The sequence below is a fragment of the Ovis canadensis genome, chromosome 3, assembly GCF_042477335.2.
Source record: "Ovis canadensis isolate MfBH-ARS-UI-01 breed Bighorn chromosome 3, ARS-UI_OviCan_v2, whole genome shotgun sequence".
Lineage (NCBI taxonomy): Eukaryota > Metazoa > Chordata > Mammalia > Artiodactyla > Bovidae > Ovis > Ovis canadensis.
The window spans coordinates 222,748,476-222,769,864 of NC_091247.1; the positions used below are offsets into that span (position 1 = coordinate 222,748,476).

Here is a 21,389-nt window from a genome sequence, read left to right on the forward strand (position 1 = left end):
ACTTACTTGGTAGTTGGGACCCGAAGAGTGGAAGCAGCGAACCAGGAGGAGGTTGGGTAGGAGGGGAAGACCCAAGCAGAAGTGATGACAGCAAGGGAAAACAAGGCAGAAAACCTCAAAAGCAGACATGAAACCTGGCTGTCTAATTACAGCACAGACATTCCAGTCGGTGACTCTGAGTCATCAGGGAAAGGTCAGCTTGCATTTAGCCCACGTGTGTCTAACAGCAGTGGGGGTGGACAGCTCCCTAGAGAGAGGCTTGTCCAAAGCTATGTAAACAGAAATTGAGCTGTGGCTCTTGGAGAAGTTGGGTTGAGTCGTCGGAGAAATTGGACATCTGTAGCATCTCAGTGAGGAGGGGTAAGCAGCGCCTTTGAGTACACATACATGGCCATGTGTAGTTGGACATGACTAAACTTTCATTTCGTTTCACTAATATGCATTAGTGCACTCCTGCTGGGTCCAGGCCGCAGGGACAGAGGTAGGAAAGCATTTTCATTCATCCTGTGACTTGACACGCTCACCGAAGCAGCGGCACTTGCCCAGCTCGGGAGCATGCAGTAGAAGGTGGAGTTCCAGCCCTTGGGGATCGAAGGGTGCAGGGACATGGGGACACTGCACAGGCATGGGCTGGGCCTCCCTGTCCGCCTGACTGCTGGTTGTGGGGATGGAGCTATGCTGGAGAGCCAGGGGGAAGCCTGGGGAAAGAACTGGCTCCCTCTGCAGCACTGTGGGGGCAGATCAGGGGCAGGGCACCCTTGTGGGTCAGGGCCCTGTGTGGGGGAGGGGAGCACGCAGTGTCAGTCATTTGTAAGGGGTGGGCCCTGCTTCTCCCGGCCTGGCCTGCACAGATGGAGACGGGCAGGTGTGAGCTCTCAGCTTTGGGGGTTCAGGTCACATCCAGGCCCCTCTGGCCCCCATGGATCTTTTCCTAGTTCATCCCGAGGTGGCCCCCTCTCATTAACCCAGCTCAACCCCAGTGCCACCTCCTCCGGGAGGCCTTCCCTCACCACCTCTTTCCCCCAGACATTATCCTGCTTGATTTTCTTGGCACTGTCTTTGTCTGAACCTGTCTCACTTGTGAGTTTATCTTCTGGGTTGTTGGGCACCTCTAGTCCAGTTTATTGACTTGGTTAGCAAGGATGACACGCTCCTGTGTGACACGGGTGGTGGCGGGGGTGCTTGACTTTTGACCCCATGTGGAGACCCGGAAACAGGCTGAGAGAGGAGAACCTTGCTCCTGGACCTCCAAAGCCTACCGTGACCACCCCCCAGTGAGCGTGCACAGAGCATGCCCCAGGCACACAGGCCCCAGGGGAGACCCCAGATGATCAGAGGCAGGGTTCTTGATGAGCAAAGGGGATGCCACCCAGCTAGGAAGTGGCGGGGCTCCGTCTCATGTCCTCTGCAAAGCATCTGCTCCCTTCTGGCAGATTCTGTCTAGGCATTAATGCACACGCACGACTATTTACACCCCAGATAGGTTTTAAAAATGGGAATTGCTTAGGCAATGTGTCTTGAGTGTGTCTTACATCAGTGTTTCTTATTCCACAAATGAACCACAGTTCAGGGTGCCAGCTTCTGTTGATGGACTTTGTGTGGTTACCAGGTATTTGCTTTTATGTGGAAGCCTGCAGGGAGCATCGTGTATGCTTGCCATCTTTGTATGCCCTTGTGTGATCAATGACTAGACTCATAATTGCTAGTCGAAGCGTAAGGCACACCTCTGAGATACTGTGGGTTCGGTTCCAGACCACGGAAACAAAGTGAGTCATACGATTTTTTTGGTTTCCCAGTGCATGTTAAGTTATGTTTACACCATCCTGTGGTCTGGTTTTTTTTTTTTTTTTTAATATTTCTTTTTATTTATGTGGCTGCCCCAGGTCTTAGTTGCAGTACTCGGAATCTTAGATCTTTGTTGCGGCATGTGAAATCTTTAGTTTCAGCATGCAAATTCTTAGTTGCAGCCTGAGGGACCTACTTCCCTAACCAGGGATTGAACCGAGGCCCCCTGCCTTGGGAGTGTGAACCACCAGGCAAGTCGTCTGGAGTCTGTTAATTGTGCAATAGCATATAAAAAAGAACATGCCCCAACTGAAAATATTTTATTGCCAAAAAATGCTAGCCATCTCTGCTGAGCCTTCAGTGACTCATAGTAGTAATAACAAAGCTCATTGATTGCAGATCACCATAACAGACGTAATAATAATGAAAGCTTGGAATAGTGCAAGAATTACCAAAATACGACACAGAGACACAAAATGAGCAGATGCTGTGGGAACAGTGGTGTTGATAGGCTTGTTTGAGGCAGGGTTGCCACATACTTTCACTTTGTAAGAAGGGTAATAAAGCAAAGCTTAATAAAATGAGGTATGGGTGTTTCTCTGGTGGTCCAGTGGCTAAGATTCCACATGCCCAATGCAGGGGGCCCGGGGTTTGATCCCCAGTCAAGGAACTAAATTCCACATGCTGCAAGTAAGTTTGCACACGCCCCAACTAAAAAGATCCACAGGCCACAACTAAGATCCAAGATCCCACGTGCTACACCTAAGACCCAGTGCAGCCAAATAAATAAGTAAGTACATAATAAAAAATAAATAAAATGAGGTATGCCCTGTGTCCATTTTTAAAAATTTTATTTATTTTTAAATTGAAGGATAATTAGTTAAGAGAATTGAGTTGGTTTCTGCCAAATATCAACATAAATCAGCCATAGATATACGTATGTCCCCCTCCCTCTTGAACCTCTGTGTCCATTTTTTTATTTGCCTTTTTTGGTTAAGGTATAAATTATACTCAGCGCCAGGCACAGCTATTAGGTGCTGTGGGGGGCGGGGTGCTCAGTGAGGTTTTCCCTGGATTAAGCACCGGTGTCAATCTACCCTGAGAAATTCACAGTGCCCAGCAGGGCTCTATCCTGCCCCTTCCTCGTCACCCTCCCCCTCGCCCCGATGTAGCCGCTATTCTGATCTCTTATCACCACGGAATCCCTTTGCCTGTTTCTGAGGTTTCTTCCGATGAAATCATACAGGCAGTTGCCTTCCGTGTCTGCATCTCTGGCTCATGATCCTGTGTCTGTGAGGCTCATCCAAGTTGCTGCATGTATCCGTAGCTCCTTTATTGCTGCGAGGTTCCCACTGACTGAATACACCTCGGCATGTTGTGTTTTTCCGTTCTCCTGTGGATGTGGGTGGTTTCTGGTTCTTTGGTTCAATGACTCATGAATATTCTTGCCCATGTCTTTGGGTGGATATGGCCGTTCCTTCTTTTGGGTAAATTCCCAGGAGTAGAATTGCCAGGTGAAGGGAGTGCCTGTGTTTACTGGCTTGTAAATTTTGTCAAACCGTTTTCCAGGATGGTTGCACTGAATGTTCGCTAGCAAAGTCTAAGGAGTTCCAGTTGCCCCACATTCTGTAGCAATGTTTGGAACTGTCAGTCCTTTAATTTTTACTATTCTAGTGAGAGTGCAGTGGCGCCTTATTGTGGTTTTAATTTGCATCTTAATTTGAATTTTCCTGATGGCCAGTGGTGATAGGCACTTTTCTGTTTGTTGATAAGCCATCAGTATATCTTCATGTGAAGTGCCTGTATGGTTTTTGCCATTTAAAAATTGAATTGCCTTTATTTTTCTTATAAATTTGTAGCAGTTCTTTATAGTCTGGATTTGAGTCCTTCAGTGGATATATATATATTTATGTCCTATATCATATATTTGATTCCAGTTTGAATTTTATGTTTTCACTCTTTTCTCCCCGTTTAAAATTTTTTTTAATTTTGTTTTTTCTTTTTCCGTTTTTTATTTTTTTAAAGGTTTTTTTGTACTTCTGTATTTTTTCTTTTCTAATCTTCTTTTTGTCTTTTTGCAGTTTTCACTTTCTTAATGGTATCATTTGATTGATAAACAGAAGCTCCCCAGTATTATCAATTACTTTTCTAGTATTATTTTTTGTATCCAGTTTAAGAAATCTTTTTCTAACCTAAGGTTATGAACTATCCTCCAGTGTTTTCTTTTAGAAGCTTTCTTGTTTGTATCTTTCCCATTTAGGTCTGTATTCCATTTCAAATAATTTTTAGTATGGCATGTGGTTGGGGTCAAGATTCATTTTTCATGGGGATGACCAGTTGTCCCAGCACTGCTGCTGGAGAAGTCCATTCTTTCTCCATTGAACTGTCAGAGTGCCTTTATTACCACCGGGGGACCATATGTATTGGGGTTCTATGTCTACATGTTAATTGTTGATGGATGTTGCCAGAGTACCCTCTAGAAAGGTTGTGTCAATTATACTCCCACTGCTAGTGTGTGAGCATGTCTGTTTACACGCACCCTTCCCCACACTCAATGTTATCAACCCTGAAATGTTTGCTGTTTGGATGGATGTAAAATGATCTCACTGTAATTTTTGTTCGCGTATTCCTGTTATTAGTGAGGTGAGCATCTCTTCCTGTATGTTGGACATTTTGATTTCTTCTGTGAATTTCCCATTCTTTTGTCCTTTCCTTCCCTAGTGGATTCTTTTTCTTATTGAGTTATAAGAGGTTTTAATATGCTTTAGATGGTTATATTGTACCTGTTTTACATGTTTCAAATACTTTATCACAGGGGATGGCAAACTCTGGCCTGTTTTTGTGAATAAAGTTTCGTTGGAACACAGCCATGCCCACTTGTTTATCCGTTTTCTGTGATGGTTTTCATGTTACAGTGGCAGAGTTGTGTGGGTGGGACAGAGACCATGTGGTTTGCATAAAGGAAAAAAAGACTTACTTTTTGTCTCTTTATGGAAAAAGTTTGCCTCAGTTCAGTTCAGTTCAGTTGCTCAGTGGTGTCTGACTCTTTGCGACCCCATGAATTGCAGCACGCCAGGCCTCCCTGTCCATCACCAACTCCCAGAGTTCACTCAGACTCACGTCCATCGAGTCAGTGATGCCATCCAGCCATCTCATCCTGGGTCGTCCCCTTCTCCTCCTGCCCCCAATCCCTCCCAGCATCAGAGTCTTTTCCAATGAGTCAACTCTTCACATGAGGTGGCCAAAGTACTGGAGTTTCAGCTTTAGCATCATTCCTTCCAAAGAAATCCCAGGACTGATCTCCTTTAGAATGGACTGGTTGGATCTCCTTGCAGTCGAAGGGACTCTCAAGAGTCTTCTCCAACACCACAGTTCAAAAGCATCAATTCTTCGGCGCTCAGCCTTCTTCACAGTCCAACTCTCACATCCATACATGACCACAGGAAAAACCATAGCCTTGTCTAGACGGACCTTAGTCGGCAAAGTAATGTCTCTGCTTTTCAATATGCTATCTAGGTTGGTCATAACTTTTCTTCCAAGGAGTAAGCATCTTTTAATTTCATGGCTGCAATCACCATCTGCAGTGATTTTGGAGCCCCAAAAAATAAAGTCTGACACTGTTTCCACTGTTTCCCCATCTATTTGCCTTGAAGTGATGGGACCGGATGCCATGATCTTTGTTTTCTGAATGTTGAGCTTTAAGCCAACTTTTTCACTCTCCACTTTCACTTTCATCAAGAGGCTTTTTAGTTCCTCTTCACTTTCTGCCATAAGGGTGGTGTCATCTGCATATCTGAGGTTATTGATATTTCTCCCAGCAATCTTGATTCCACCTTGTGTTTCTTCCAGTCCAGCGTTTCTCATGATGTACTCTGCATATAAGTTAAATAAGCAGGGTGACAATATACAGCCTTGATGGACTCCTTTTCCTATTTGGAACCAGTCTGTTGTTCCATGTCCAGTTCTAACTGCTGCTTCCTGACCTGCATGCAGATTTCTCAAGAGGCAAGTCAGGTGGTCTGGTATTCCCATCTCTGTCAGAATTTACCACAGTTGATTGTGATCCACACAGTCAAAGGCTTTGGCATAGTCAATAAAGCAGAAATAGATGTTTTTCTGGAACTCTCTTGCTTTTTTGATGATCCAGTGGATGTTGGCAATTTGATCTCTGGTTCCTCTGCCTTTTCTAAAACCAGCTTGAACATCTGGAAGTTCACGGTTCACGTATTGCTGAAGCCTGTCTTGGAGCATTTTAAGCATTACTTCACTAGCGTGTGAGACGAGTGCAATTGTGTGGTAGTTTGAGCATTCTTTGGCATTGCTTTTCTTTGGCATTGGAATGAAAACTGACCTTTGCCAGTCCTGTGGCCACTGCTGAGTTTTCCAAATTTGCTGGCATATTGAGTGCAGCACTTTCACAGCATCATCTTTCAGGATTTGAAACAGCTCAACTGGAATTCCATCACCTCCACTAGCTTTGTTCGTAGCGATGCTTTCCAAGGCCCACTTGACTTCACATTCCAGGATGTCTGGCTCTATGTGAGTGATCACACCATCGTGATTATCTGGGTCGTGAAGATCTTTTTTGTACAGTTCTTCTGTGTATTCTTGCCACCTTTTCTTAATATCTTCTGCTTCTGTTAGGTCCATACCATTTCTGTCCTTTATCGAGCCCATCTTTGCATGAAATCCTCCCTTGGTATCTCTAATTTTCTTGAAGAGATCTCTAGTTTTTCCCATTCTGTTCTTTTCCTCTATTTCTTTGCACTGATTGCTGAAGAAGGCTTTCTTATCTCTTCTTGCTATTCTCTGGAACTCTGCATTCAGATGCTTATATCTTTTCTTTTCTCCTTTGCTTTTCACCTCTCTTCTTTTCACAGCTATTTGTAAGGCCTCCCCAGACAGCCATTTTGCTTTTTTGCATTTCTTTTCCATGGGGATGGTCTTGATCCCTGTCTCCTGTACAATGTCATGAACCTCATTCCATAGTTCATCAGGCACTCTATCTATCAGATCTAGGCCCGTAAATCTATTTCTCACTTCCACTGTATAATCATAAGGGATTTGATTTAGGTCATACCTGAATGGTCTAGCGGATTTCCCTACTTTCTTCAATTTGAGTCTGAATTTGGCAATAAGGAGTTCATGATCTGAACCACAGTCAGCTCCCGGTCTTGTTTTTGTTGACTGTATAGAGCTTCTCCATCTTTGGCTGCAAAGAATATAATCCATCTGATTTCGGTGTTGACCATCTGGTGATGTCCATGTGTAGAGTCTTCTCTTGTGTTGTTGGAAGAGGGTGTTTGCTATGACCAGTGCATTTTCTTGGCAAAACACTATTAGTCTTTGCCCTGCTTCATTCCACATTCCAAGGCCAAATTTGCCTGTTACTCCAGGTGTTTCTTGACTTCCTCCTTTTGCATTCCAGTCCCCTATAATGAAAGTTTGCCTACTTCTGCTTTATTGCAATTTGTTGTTTGTATACTATTGTTTGTCTCAGAAATTTTGTATACACTCAATCTTGCCAACCTTTTTCTTTATAGATTTTGGATTTTATATGTTTTATATAAGAAGGTCTTACCTATCCTGAGTTAACAAGAATACCTCATATGTTCTTGTAAAGTTTTTGTGGTTATTTTTGTTGCACTTATGCTTTTTTATTCATCAGGATTTTATTATTTAAAATTTTATGATATATTTTTCTTAACCTAGTATGTCCAAAATATTATTTTCAGTGTGCAATCAATATAAACAATTGAGGAGATAATAGACATTCTTTTTTACATTCAGTACCATGTCTTGCATAAGTTTACTTTTGTATATGGTGTGAGGTAAGGATCTAACTTTATTGTTTTCCAAATGGATAGCAGATGTCTTAACACCATTTATTGCCCAGTCCTTCTGTTCTCCATGGATCTGAAAAGGCTTCTCTATAATATACCAAGTTCCCTTTTATACCTGGGTTTGTACCTGTGTTCTGAGGTGCTCCACAAATCTTTCTGTTCCTGTGCAGTACCACACTGTATATTGTGACCTCTTGTAGGGCTATACTCCACTCACCTTTATTCTTTTTTAAAAATTGTCTAGACTAGTCTCCCATTTATATAAACCTAGAACCATGTGGCCAGGTTTCATAGACAAAAGCATGTTGGAATTTCGATTGGGATTGCCATGAGTCACAGATTAGCTCCACAGGATGGGCAGGGTGGGGATCGCCATCTCTGTTTTACAGATGAAGAAACTGAGATCCAGAGAGGGGAACTGACCAGCCCAAGGTCACACAGATGGGACAGGGTGGAACAGGAAGGTATCTTACCTTGATTTGTTGAGCCAGTAAAATTCAGCATTTGTATACTGAGCACCTGATCTGTGCCGACCAGACGGTGTGCAGGCACTAGGGGTGCTGAGACCCAGTCCTCACCCTGAAAGAGCTCCAGGCTCCCAGGGAAGTGGGGTGCACTTTCCCCAAGAGCAATAATGGGAGTTTGTGCAGGGCCTCAGGCTCCCTGAGGAGGGGGGACCCTGGAACGTCCCTCAGTGAGTAGGTGGGAGTTTTTGCGACGATGCCAGAGGTGGAGAAAGGTGTCCCGGGCAGCGGTAACAGCATGTATGAAGGCCTTGAAGCGATGATGGCTGGCGGTTCCAGTCCTGCCGTGCCGCGTGGCGGTGACCCCTCCCCTTCTCTTTTCTGCACCATCACCTGTGCAGACAAGGGGACGTGGCTCTGCCCCCCTACTACCAGCCGGAGGAGGACGACGAGATGCCCTTCATCTGCTCCCTGTCGGGGGACAACGGCATCATGGGCTGCCACGAGATCCCTCCGCTCAAGGAGCAGGGCCGCGAGTGCTGCCTGTCCAAGGACGACGTCTACGACTTCGGGGCGGGCCGCCAGGACCTCAACGCCAGTGGGCTCTGCGTCAACTGGAACCGGTACTACAACGTGTGCCGCACGGGCAGCGCCAACCCCCACAAGGGCGCCATCAACTTTGACAACATCGGCTATGCCTGGATAGTCATTTTCCAGGTGAGGCCCTCGGGCTTGGCACCGGCCCCTGTGCTGCGGGCTGGGGGTGGGCAGGGGTGGGGGAGCAGCTTCACCCGGCACTCTGTGCTCGGCGTTTGCCACCTGAGTCACTGAGGTCTGCCTGGCCTGCCGGCATGACAGGCACTATCACGCCCATGTTCCAGACAGAGCAACTGAGGTTGGGAGAAAGGACTGTAGGCCCTCAGGAGTATTGCCTGAAGTCTCTGTGCCTCAGTTTTCTTATCTCTAAGATGGGGGTGGGACTTCCCTGGCGGTCCAGTGGTTAAGATTTTCACCTTCCCATGCAGGGGATGCAGGTTCATTCCCTGGTCGGGGAGCTAAGATTCCACATGCCTTGCAGCCAAAAAACTAAACATAAAATGGAAGTAATATTGCAACAGGTTCAATAACGACTTTGAAAATAGTCCACATCAAAAACAACTTTTTTCCATTTAAAAAATGGGGGTCATAACAGCTCCCTCCCCCTGCCCCCCAACCTTGAGTGACTGAGAAGAATAAACCAGACGTGAGCAGAGCCCAGCACGCAGCGAGTGCCTGGTCAAGGTTACCTTCCTGCTGTGGTTGGAAGGAAGGATGGGGCAGGTGCAGAGGGTGGTGGCTGAGAAGCCGCTGAGAGGGCTGCTCTGTGAGCTTTGCTCTGGGGAGCGTCAGAATCATACAATTCAGAGCCGAAGCTGTGATGTGATCATAGCCCAGCATCTGTGTTTGGAGACCTTCTGGTTCCAAGAGGGGGAATTGCTCCGTGCAATTGCCCAGAAGCCAACAAGACCGCGGTGCTGGGGAGGACCCAGCATTCATCTTGCCCAAGGCTGCTCTGCTTTTCCTCTCTGAGAAAGTACATGGGGGACAGAGTCATACCAAGCTCAGCACAGCCACTGTCCCTGGCTCAGCTGAGCTGCGCCCCCAGCCCTGCCGGGCGGGCTCTGTTAATCCCATGCACTGAAGAAGCAGCTGAGGCTCAGAGAGTGGCCCAGGGGGTGAGCTGGAGTTGCAACCCAGACCCCCCTCCCCGCCACCTGCTTCTTCCAGTCCTGCTTTGCTGTGGAAGACTGAAAGGTAGGGGAGCTCTGGAGCCAGAGGGACCAGGTTAAAAGTCCCTGATCCACTCCTTGCTGGCTGTGTGACATTGGACAAGTGTCCTAATCTCTCTGGACCTCAGTTCCTCACCTGTGTGTTGGGGATGAGGATGCCCGCCCAGTGGAGCCCTCGGGAGAAGTATGAGAGAGAACGCGCGTGGTGCCCCGGTGCCCTGGGGGACCTCTGTCTGGGGCGCTCACCTCGCTGCCTGCCTTCCCAGAGGCTCGGCCGTCTCAGCCTGTGCCCTGCTCTGCTCTGGCCGCAGGTGATCACTCTGGAAGGCTGGGTGGAGATCATGTACTACGTGATGGATGCTCACTCCTTCTATAACTTCATCTATTTCATCCTGCTCATCATAGTAAGTGTCAAGGGGGCTGGCGCTCTCCGGGCAAGCTCCAGGACCCACGGGCCAGGGGGCCAGAGAGGCTTTGGGAGTCCCCAGGGAGACCCTCCGGGCCCACAGAGCTGAGTGGGAGAGAGCAGGAGGGGCAGCTTTTAAATGCATCCGAGCCACGGGTGATTGAAGGAGCTCGTTGGGGGTGGCTGCTGGAGGCATCCATCGCTTCTGATTGCCTTCCTTTCTCATTTCTGGGAATTGAAGTCCACCCAGCGCTCGAGTTTCTGTGTCTTGCAGTCTCTGGGAATACATTCCTTTATGACCATAGCAGGGATGCAGCCCCCAGATGAAGCTTCTCAAGAGCTCCAGCATCTCCCTCGTTTCCTGGGGCGGGAAGATGAGATGCTGTGAAACCGAAGCCTGGAGTGGCTTCCCAGCAGAGTCTGGAGGGGAGACTGAGCCTGGGTGTGGGCCCCTGGAGCTCCTTGGAATTCTTGGAGGGACCCACGCCTCTCGGGCATCTCTGCCTTGTTGGGGAGACTTGGAGGTGAAGGGGGGCTCTCTCTACCCCCAGAGAGGGCCCCTCTGCTGGCCAACCCCTCTACCCCCACCACAGTCTCCTCTAAGCTTAGAGCTCATCCACTCTGTCCTGCCTGACAGCCTCAGCCACAACACAGTCCTCAAATGCCAAGGTGATTCACTCCCAGGAGAGTCACTGCTGGCTCCCTGCTGTAAGGCCGGGTTGTCTAGCTCCCTGGTGTTAGGAGGGGGTGTGCTTGGCGCTGCACCCCCTCCTGGGCTGCTGGGACTTTGACCTGGGGGTTCAGGACAAGCTAAGCTGAGACACACTCACTGCTGGCTTAGCTTCAATGCCTTCCTCGGGGTGCTGAAATGCCTTCCATAGGAAACACTGCCGATAAAAGAAGATCCCAGGCTTTGTTCAGCATCTCCACCCATCCGCTGGTTCGTTCATTCCCCAGCACTTTCAGGGAAGCCTGCACTGTGCCAGGCCCCGAGTGCTGGGTGCCGAGCAGCGGATCTGGCCTGCCCTGCCCTCTGGGAGCTCACAGTCTCACTGGGGAAAACGGGCTGCAGCAGGCAGGGGCCAGCCGCATCTTAGGAGCCGCCTCAAAAGGGAGCCCAAGAGGCTAATGGAGTCCAAAGGAGGCTTCTCGCCCAGCCTGGAGAAGGGATGGGGAAGTGAGAGGTTTCCTGGAGGAGGTGATGCCAGAATCAAACCTTAAAAGCTGTAGGGGGAAGAGCCAGAGGAAGCGCCTTTCTGGGCAGGGGGTGTCTTGTAGACACCTTGAACCCAGACAGAATCCTGCAGTGGGGCAGACTCTGAAGCACTGGGGTGGTGAGAGGAGCCTTGAGATCCAGGGAGAAGCGGCCAGATGCTTCATCTGCTTCTCCTGATGGAGTTAGGAGTGGGTCTGGGGTTGGCAACTTTCAGCGTGATTCTGGGCAGGCCCCTTGGCTCCCAAGCTCATGGTGAAGTGGGGAACAGTGGCGACATCTGGTTCACGGGCCCCGGGGAGGGTTAGAGGAGACAGGGCCTGCCGCCTGCACAGCTCCTGGCACACAGTGCTTGCTCAGTAAATGTGTCCCACTGCTATTGTTGCTGCAATTATTGGGCCCCGGGTGGTGGCCCCATCTCAGGGAAAAGGGTGGCTGGCGGGAGGCCAGGGTGCTGGGTTGGCCAGGTGCTAGGAAGGGGGTAGTGAGCCCTGGCCCGGCCAGGTCACCTGCCCATTTCTCAGGTGTGGACCCTGCCCCTCAGAGAGGCGGGGCGCTTGGCTTGGACCACACAGCCAGTGAGGGTTCTCAGCCCTAAGACCCAGGTCCCCCGCACTCCTTCTGGCTGGATAAGTCCTAAGCTCGTCTGAGCCTTCTGTTTGACAGGTGGGGAAAATGGAGGTCCAGAGGGAAATGGGATGCTGTCTGGTCACCCAGGGACAGCGGCTACAGAGGCAGGCTGAGCAGAGGGTGTGAAGTGTGAGCTCCCAGCGGGCGGGGTCCCCGTGTCCCTCACACGGACCTGCAGAGCCCGTCTCCCGGAAATATAGAGAGCGAACAAGTGAGGTATCTTCTTACTTTAGAAGCAGGGGATTTTCCTAGAGACCTCTGGGCCAGGAAGCCCCCTACAACCCTCACACCTCATCTCCCGAACCCCAGCTCCCAGCCGTGCTGTCAGGGAGAGGAAGGAAGAGGGGATGAGGGACCGACTGTCGCCTGCAGGGACCTTCTGGTGGGCAGCCTGGAGGAGGGTGCAACACCACTGCCTCTCTCACTGCAGCTGAGTCTGGTCCAAGGCTCAGCCCATGTCTGGGAGGAGCCTGACTCTGGAAACTGGGGCGGGAAGGGCCCTTCTGCCTCTGGTGGCCCCTGGAGCAGGGCCTGAGGACTTGAGGTAGCAGAATCCCTAACCTTTCCCTACCACCCCATCCAAGCACACAAGGAAACCTTTTCTAAAGCAAACCTCTCTAGTGGGGTCGGTGGGCCCAACTAGGGCCCAAGTCAAGGCCATAGCAAGGGCAGGGCTGGGGTGGGTTTCAGGGCTAGCAGAGCCTGCTGGGTCTCTGCCTCCCTTCCCTGCCTCAGTGTTGATGTCCCAGGCGGGAGCGCAGCTGTGGTCAGGATCTAGGGGTCCGAAGCAGGTGGGCTTGGAAGCAGGCTTCAGGGAAGCAGCCTTCTTGGGGGGCTGCCCGGGCCACCCCTGTCCTGGGCCCCAGCCTCCTCTGGGAGCCAGGCCTCAGTGATCTTTTCTTGTTCCTATCTGTGCCCGTGCCTCTCCGTCTCTCTGGGCCCTCCACACCCCGCCCCCTCCTCTCTCTCCCTGTCCCCACCCTCACCCCTGTCTCCGTGCCTCCCACACCCCCCACCTCTGTCCTCTCTGAGCCTATCTCACCCTCCCTCGGCATCTCTCCTTGCCTTTCTCTCTGCACCCTGCTGTCTCTGGCCGTCTCTCTGCCTGTTTCATGTCCGGGATCTGCCCTGCCCTTGCCCTGGTCCTCTTTCTGTCTCTGCATCCCCTCTGCCCCTCGCCCTGCCTCCATCCCTGCATCTCCACCGCTCTCTCTCCGCCCTGTCTCTCCTCCCTCTCCCACCCTCCTGCGGCCGGTCCCCCCCACCCCCACCCCTTCTCAACCCACCATCCCCTCTGTCCCTGTCCTCTCCCGTTGGTCACAGGTGGGCTCCTTCTTCATGATCAACCTGTGCCTCGTTGTCATAGCGACCCAGTTCTCGGAGACCAAGCAGCGGGAGCACCGGCTGATGCTGGAGCAGCGGCAGCGCTACCTGTCCTCCAGCACGGTGGCCAGCTACGCTGAGCCCGGCGACTGCTACGAGGAGATCTTCCAGTACGTCTGCCACATCCTGCGCAAGGCTAAGCGCCGGGCCCTGGGCCTCTACCAGGCCCTGCGGAGCCGGCGCCAGGCCCCGGGGACGCCCGGCTCCACCACGCCCGGGCCCGGCGCCAAGGAGCCCAGGCACTACAGTAAGTAGCGGGGCCTCCAGGGTGCTCCAGCCAGGCCTGGTGTGTCTCCAGCTGGGGACTCAGAAGCGGCAGTTTGAAAACGTGGCCTGTCCCTCCAGCACAAGCAGAGGTGTCCATCTAGTTCAGAACCTGGGCCTTCCCCAGGAGATGCAGTCTACACTCTCAGTTCCCTGTCTCCTTTCCCGACCGCCTGCTGGGGCCTTGCCTGGCCTGGCCCTGGACTTGGGGGGCCTAGCCCCACCCTGGCGGAATTCCCGTCTGACCCCACATGTGCACAGGACTCAGGCTTTACCGTGGGCTCCGTGCACAGAACGATGAACAGCTCTCTGTCCTTTGCTGTTGTTCCGTGGCTCGGTTGTGTCTGACTCTGCAACCCCATGGACTGCAGCACACCAGGCTTCCCTGTCCTTCACTGTCTCCCGGAGTTTGCTCAGAATCATGTCCTTTTAGTCAGTGATGCCCTCCAACCATCTCATCCTCTGTCGTCCCCTTATCCCCCTGCCCTCAATCTTTCCCAGCATCAGGGTCTTTTCAAATGAGTCAGCTCTCCGCATCAAGTGGCCAAAGTATTAGAGTTTCAGTTTCAACACCAGTCCTTCCAATGAACACCCAGGACTGATCTCCTTTAGGATGGACTGGTTGGATCTCCTTGCAGTCCAAGGGCCTCTCTAGGGTCTTCTCCAACACCACAGTTCAAAAGCATCAGTTCTTAGGCGTTCAGCTTTCTTTATAGTTTTCCTTAGTTTCCTTCATAGTTTTCCTTAATTTTATGAAACTATAAAATCCCTTTCCGTTGCAGGCCATCCCCCCTCCCTGCCCCCGCCCCTGGCTTCCTGCTGCTACCTGCCTGCCTGCTGGCACACCTGAGCAGGCATGCCGGGCACCTCACACACTGTGATCTGCTCCTGCCTTGGGGCCATTTCTCTTGCTCGACTGGAGACGGTTCCAGAGAGTTAGCCCCTTAGGCTTCAAAGGGTTTTCCATTCATTTTCTCATCTGTTCTAGAAAACAGTCTTAAGAAGGGAGCAGAGTAATATCGGCTCCTGTGTTCCGATGGGAGTGCTAAGGTCTGGAGGGAAGAAGGGAGTCACCCAAGGTCACACAGTGTGTCAGGGACATCAGAGTTCCCAGCTCTGTCGCCCCCCGCCCCCCACCACCCAGGGGGACATGAACCTCTCCAGTAAGAGGAGGCGAAGGAGCCACAGGAGGTGAGCCCCACCCCAGGCCCAGCCCTGCCCCCCAGTTGGTGCCAGTGAGGAAGGCAGCCAGCCTCAGGACTGTACCCCAGGGCAGCGGCAGCTGTGACCCTGGCCAGCCCGGCTCCTCTGCAGCTCTCTGGCCTCCATCCATGGAGTGAGGATGAGGCCAGGCCCTGTGGATTCAGCCACCCCAAGCCCCGCTCCTGCAGCTCTCATGTTCTGGGAATATGAGATGCTCAGAGACAAGCTGGAGAATTCATCCTCAGGGCAGCCGCCCACCCTTCCCCGGGCGCCAGCCGTCCAGGCGTGGTCTTGGAGGAGGCTCCAGGTGGCCCGTGGGCTGGCCCAGCACGTGGCCGGGGGAGCGGGGGTCTGGCTAAGGCTGGCACCCCGTGTTCCTGGATGATGTGGGGAGGGTGTTTACTGCTTAGGGACTTCCTGCTGTCGCCCACTCCTCTCTCCCAAGAAACTGCGTGGAGAGAAGCCCTAGAAGGCTTCTGGAGGGAGGTCGTCCCCTGCCCTGGGCCTCCGTGCCTCCCTCAACTCCTCCCTTCCTTGGGAAACAAGCCTTAGCGGGGGCGACCCCATGCACCGTTGGGCTGGGAAGTGCTCTGGTCTGACCTCCGATGCTGAGGTGGGCCCACCCCTGGCAGCCCCACCGGTCTAGACGGTGAGTGAGTCAGAGCCTTGTCCAGAGGTATTTGGTAGCAAGTGTGGAAATGAAGGGTAGACATTTCAGGCTTTTCTTCCCCTTTAACGTTATATATATTTTGCTACACAAGCAAAACCCGTTTATTCGAGGAAAACATAGACAAATATAAAGAAGGAACCAAACCTCCCAGATGGAGCCTCTCTGACGCTTCTTTGAAATGGTTCACGGATCATAGAACTTGGATCCAATACTGGCTGAGTTCCTCACCTCTCCGGGGATAGCCCTGGGATGACAGCTCCTGCCCCTACCACGTGTGGGGACCTCCTGCCCACTCCCCAGGGCCCACCTCGACTCAGCTGTGTGGAGGGGAGCCTGGCGGTGGGGAAAGGCGCTTCTAGAATGAGGGTTTTCCTTTGCCCAGGGCTCCTGCCTCCTTCTTTCCTGGATGCCATAGACCCCAGGAAAATTGAGGAACGTTGAGGCCACCTTGGCTTCCTCTGAGGGGTATCTACCCTCCACATCAGCCTTTTCAGCCGTTTTCCAGGCTCCATGATGCCATGAAGCAAAACAGTGGGGACGGGCTGGGGACGGACTAATCTCAGGGGGCCACAGGTCAGGAAGTGATGGAGCAAGGACACTCCTCAGGGCTCATCTGCATCTTAACCAATAAAACCCATCCCTGTGGCTCTGTGGGGTGGGTGCTTCTGATCCCTGCTTTTCTTCAGGGGCCAGGAAAGCCCAGAAGGGGAAGCATGTTTCCCCAGGAACCACCAGCCGTCCTCCTCCAAGCAGCACTGGTGGGTTCCAGGCAGACTCTGTGGGCTCACGCGGGTGGTGACCCAGATTTTGCCAGACCGACTGCAGGTGGGGATTGCCTCCTGCATGACCCGAGGCCCCGACCCTGACCCCTGCTTCCTTTCCAGAGTTATGCCCCCGACACAGCCCCCTGGACCCGACGCCCCACACGCTGGTGCAGCCCGTCTCCGCCATGCTGGCCTCCGACCCTGACAGCTGCCCCTGCTGCCAGGACGACACCGGCCGGCGGCCCTCAGGCCCGGGCAGCAGCAGTGACTCAGGCCAGGAGGGCTCGGGCTCCGCGCATGCAGGGGTCGGCGAGGGTGAAGCCGGCACGGATGTGGCCCGCACCAGCGAGGACGGGGCCTCCTCGGAGCTGGGGAAGGAGGACGAGGAGGGGCCGGCCGACGGGGCGGCCCGGCTGTGCGAAGACCTGTGGCGGGAGACGCGAGCCAAGCTGCGGGGCATCGTGGACAGCAAGTACTTCAACAGGGGCATCATGATGGCTATTCTGGTCAACACCGTCAGCATGGGCATCGAGCACCATCAGCAGGCCAGTGGGGAGCGGGGCGGTGGGGGGCATGGGGCGGGCTGGCACATGTGTGCCCGGGGCCTGGCGCACACCCGCTATGTGTCTGTCTTGTCCTGGGTCCCATTCAGCCATGTGACCTCAGTGCCCAGCCCAGGGCTAGGCATGGAGGAGGCAGAGCTCAGGGTGGATGAGTGACCCAATGGCCACCTGGGGTGAGAGCCAGGGGGAGCACTTCCTGTCCCTCTCAGCGTGGACACCTGCTCACCCACAGCCCATCCCTCGCTAGTCCCTGCTGAATCCTGACTTCCGTGCCTCACCTCTGTTCCCGAGCCTTCCTGTCTCTTCTCTCCAAAACCCCTGAAGTGGTCTTTCCAGAGGCTGGGAGCGCCCCGGCCCCAAACTTCCACGGCCTCTGTTGCCCTCGGCACAAAATGCAGACCTTTTCACCGATGGTCAAAGCCCCTTGTGCTCTACCCATGACACACCTTCAGCAGGTGGGTGCGTCCTCCTATCCCTGACCCCCACCCCAACTTCCTCCCCCCTTCCACTGCAGCCCCACGGCACTGAGGGCCCCTGTGGGTTGCCCTGCTGCCCCCGTCTCCCTTCTTGGCCGAACCTGTGGCTTCTTCTGTCTTCAGCTCTGGAGGCATGGGGGGCAGAGACCATGTTGACGGAGTTAAATGGTGGGTCCCAGGTCCCCTGCGCCACGAGGGCTACTACCCAGGGTTTAGAGGTGAGGCAAGTCGGACATGACTGAACGACTTCACTTTCATTTTTCACTTTCATGCATTGGAGAAGGAAATGGCAGACTCACTCCAGTGCTCTTGCCTGGAGAATCCCAGGGACGGGGAGCCTGGTGGGCTGCCATCTCTGGGGTCACACAGTAGGACACGACTGAAGTGACTTAGCAGCAGCAGCAAGTTCAGAGAAAGGGTCCCCCAAGGGGGGGTAGCTGCCCATGGGGGCGGGGACGGCTATTGGAAGGTGACAGGAGCACAGGGAGGATGTGTGGTACTAGAGGGTATTTATCGGGGCACAGGACGGAGGGCTAGGGGGTTAGCACAGATGTCTCCATAGCTCACACTTGGCTGACAGCCTGGACAAGTCAGTCCACCCCTGGCTCCTTTTGGAAAAACATCATTTTCTGGCTCCCGTGGTTCCTCAGCTGCTAGGTGGGGTCCCTCCCTTAACCTGCACCCCAGCTGTGTAGGAACTCTGTCTAGGAGCCACAGGGGGAGGCTTGAGGCCCAGGGAGGGGGCCTCAAGATCCCACAGGCACTGACCCAAGATCCCACAGCCAGTTGGGGTCAGATTTCATCCCCCATAGGGTTTGAACACCCCCTTGGCTTCCCAGTGGTCCTCTTTCTGTGGGCCCCCCCTCACCCGCCCACAGCACCCCAGGGCGGGCCCCACTCTCATTTCCGTCTTCATTAGCCCACCAGGCACAGGCTCCATTCAATTTACTTAAATGCGGCCCCTGGGGCTGCCACTGCACTCTGCTTGGAGCTGCCCGTTTGCCAGCCATTCCAGCTTAATTATGAGGGTCTCTGGGGAGGGCCGGTGGGGAGGCTTTCTGCAAGGGTAAAGTTGGTAAGACTGGCAGCCTGGACCCGCTCGCCTCCAGTCTAGTCTCCTGGCCTTTGTCTGACCCAGCGTCCCCAGGGAAGGCCCCGCAGTGAACTGGTGCTGCCGGGTTGCTAGCTCTAGCTTCTGGATGGAGCAGCACCCAGGGTGCCTGTCGCAGTCCCGCCCCACAGGGCCTGAGCATGGTCCCTGCTGGCGGCTTGTGGAACCAGCTTGCAGGAGCCCATTTTCTCAGATTCCAGGATTTTGCAAGCCCCCCCTTTCAAACGGTTTGGCCATGGAAGGAGGGGTATTCACCCCATGGAAACTGCCCTACGCTGCAAATCAGGGCTATTTTTCAGAGGCCTGTTTGCTACTGGGCCACTGGTTCCCGCCTTCTCAGCCATCCCTCCAAGGCAACACGGTGGCCACAGCTCTGACCTCTGGGTCCAGCTTCTCCCTCTCCCTGCAGCCCCAGACTCAGGCCAGGCCACGGTCCCTGCTCGAGTGCTCTTGGGGTCTCCCCGCCTGGTCTGGCCCGCCTTGTCCTTCTGCCCCATCCTTCTGGGCAAACACTCCAGCCTTCAGATGGTGGGGAGGGGGCCTCTTCTCTTTGGTGCTGCAGGCCCCCTTTGGTCAGATGGCGGGAGGGGGGTCTCTTCTCTTTGGTGCTGCAGGCCCCCTTTGGTCAGTTGGTGGGGAGGGGGCTCTTCTCTTTGGTGCTGCAGGCCCCCTTTGGTCTCCCTACTGGGGTGCCCTCACTGGCACCCTCTGCCCCTTCACAGGATCCTCCCTGGCCTCCTCGTCCACAAGCAGATGCCCTGACTTCATGCCCTTTCCCTCATAGGGATTGGCTCCCTGGCTCCTACCAAGCGCCAGGCCCTGAGCCAGCCTGGTGTACTGAATTTTCACCACCATCCTCAGCAGGTATTAACACCACCTGCCCCACCCCCCAACCTGACGACTTCCACCGGAATGCTGAAACCTGCTGCTTCATCCCCTGGTTCTGCTGCCGCCCAGCAGGGTAACCTTGGGCAAGTCACTTGGCCTCCTTCAGCCAGTAGCCCCATCTGGAAGTGGACACACGAACCTCTCCTCCCAGAGCAGCCGGGAGGGTCAAATGCGTTAAGGAGCCTGGCGCATAGACCGTGCCCTCTAGTTAGGAATGGTTTGTGAACTTTTGTCGGAACCTTATACCACCCTTGGGGCTTCCCTCATAGCTCAGTTGGTAAAGAATCTGCCTGCAATGCAGGAGACTCCGGTTCAATTCCTGGGTCGGGAAGATCTGCTGGAGAAGGGATAGGCTACCCACTCCAGTATTCTTGGGTTTCCTTTGTGGCTCAGCTGGTAAAGAATTCGCCTGCAATGCGGGAGACCTGGGTTTGATCACTGGGTTGGGAAGATCCCCTGGAGACGGGAAAGGCTACCCACTCCAGTATTCTGGCCTGGAGAATTCCATGGACAGGCCATGGGGTCACAAAGAGTCAGACACGACTGAGCGACTTTCACTACACCACCCTTGGGGTGAGTTTACCCAGCTACCGTCTGGAGCTTAAAAAAATTATTAAGGAAGAAGTGAGGGGGAGGGAAGATTTTTTAAAATATTCTCTTTAAAGCAGCTCGGAGCGGCAGCCATTGTTTGGCGGAGCTCCGCACAGGGGCTGCTAGTGGGGCGCGGGTAGCTCTGCTCCACGCCCCTCGCTCCCATCCCAGACGGTGCTGGCAGGAAGCGATCCGCCCCCGAGTCTATTTTGAGCAACGCCCGTCTGAGGTGGTGCCGGTAGAGAGAGAGGTGGCCCAGGGCTGCCAAGGGGCAGGGAGAGAAGCCGGGAGCGGGAAGCGGAGGCCGGGGAACCCATGCATCCCGTCCCCTGCAGGGGAGCGGGCCAGAGGGGAGGCGTCCTGGGGGGGTCCCTCGTATGGCCCCGGCTGCACACCCTGCAGGCGGCAAGATTGGTGTGGTCACCGGGTGGCAGGGGTGGCAGGTGACGAGGGCATGACAGAGGTCAGGTGTCACTTTCCTTTTCCATCTGTGAAGGGGCCACCCTTGTGTGGTCACAGGGGCTCAGATGAGAGGTGAGACGGGGGTGCCCATGGCCTCTAGGTGCTCACTGCTGCCAAGATCACGAAGGACTGTCGCCAGGTTTCTCGTGGTCATGGATACCCCGTGCAGGGACTGGCCTGGGAGGAGGTGACCGGGAAAAGCAGGAGTCAGCCAGGCAGGGGCCTGTGTGTGACCCACGAGGCGGTCAGATGGTGCTGAAGTCTGCTCCTGACCTGGCGCAGCCCTGGCGGGGAGAGAGCCCAGAACCGTCTGGAACGGAGTCTGCGTGACAGGCAGGTGGGTGGGGATGGCTTGGGCAGCCAGATTCCTCCGTTGTCATCTGCTCTCCTGTGTTGTCATATCTCTTCCTGGTATGACCTCGCGGCAGCCCCTGGGGAAGGTGGGGTGAGTGTCTTGTCCCCACTGGGCAGGTGGGGAAACTGAGGCTCAGAGAGGTGAACTGGCTTGCCCAGCGTGGTGTGGTGAGTGACTGTCAGCGCTGGGCTCCGAGATGCTGAGGTTGAATTGGAGGTTCCAGAAGGCTGATAGGTGAAGGGGAGGCACCGCTCTTGGGAGTGGGCTGTCTCAGCCCCACCGTCTCCTGGCACTCTCTTGACCATGCCCATGACTCCTCCCGAGCTGGGCAAGGCCTTCCTGAGACTAGAGGATGGTCACCGTGTCAGACAACACAAAGAGGATTAGAAGCTACCCTCGTGGTCCAGTGGTTAAGGCTCTGCCTTCCAATGCAGGGGGCACAGGTTAGATCCCTGCTTGGGGAATTAAGATCTCATATGCCGCAGTGTGGCCAAAATAGAAAAAAGAGGTTCAGGTTGAATGGAGTGCAAGGCAGGGGTGCAGAAACCC

The 21,389-nt window shown here is 53.7% G+C and overlaps 1 protein-coding gene across 1 annotated transcript in view; it reads left to right on the plus strand.

Moving 5' to 3' along the window:
- Positions 1-21,389, plus strand: part of CACNA1I (calcium voltage-gated channel subunit alpha1 I) — a 117,499-nt gene that overhangs the window by 56,945 nt on the left and 39,165 nt on the right. The window contains exons 7-10 of the mRNA XM_069581655.1: positions 8,494-8,809; positions 10,173-10,265; positions 13,434-13,740; positions 16,515-16,939. Of these exons, the coding sequence (XP_069437756.1) occupies positions 8,494-8,809; positions 10,173-10,265; positions 13,434-13,740; positions 16,515-16,939 (1,141 nt within the window). The remainder of the gene's footprint in view (positions 1-8,493; positions 8,810-10,172; positions 10,266-13,433; positions 13,741-16,514; positions 16,940-21,389) is intronic.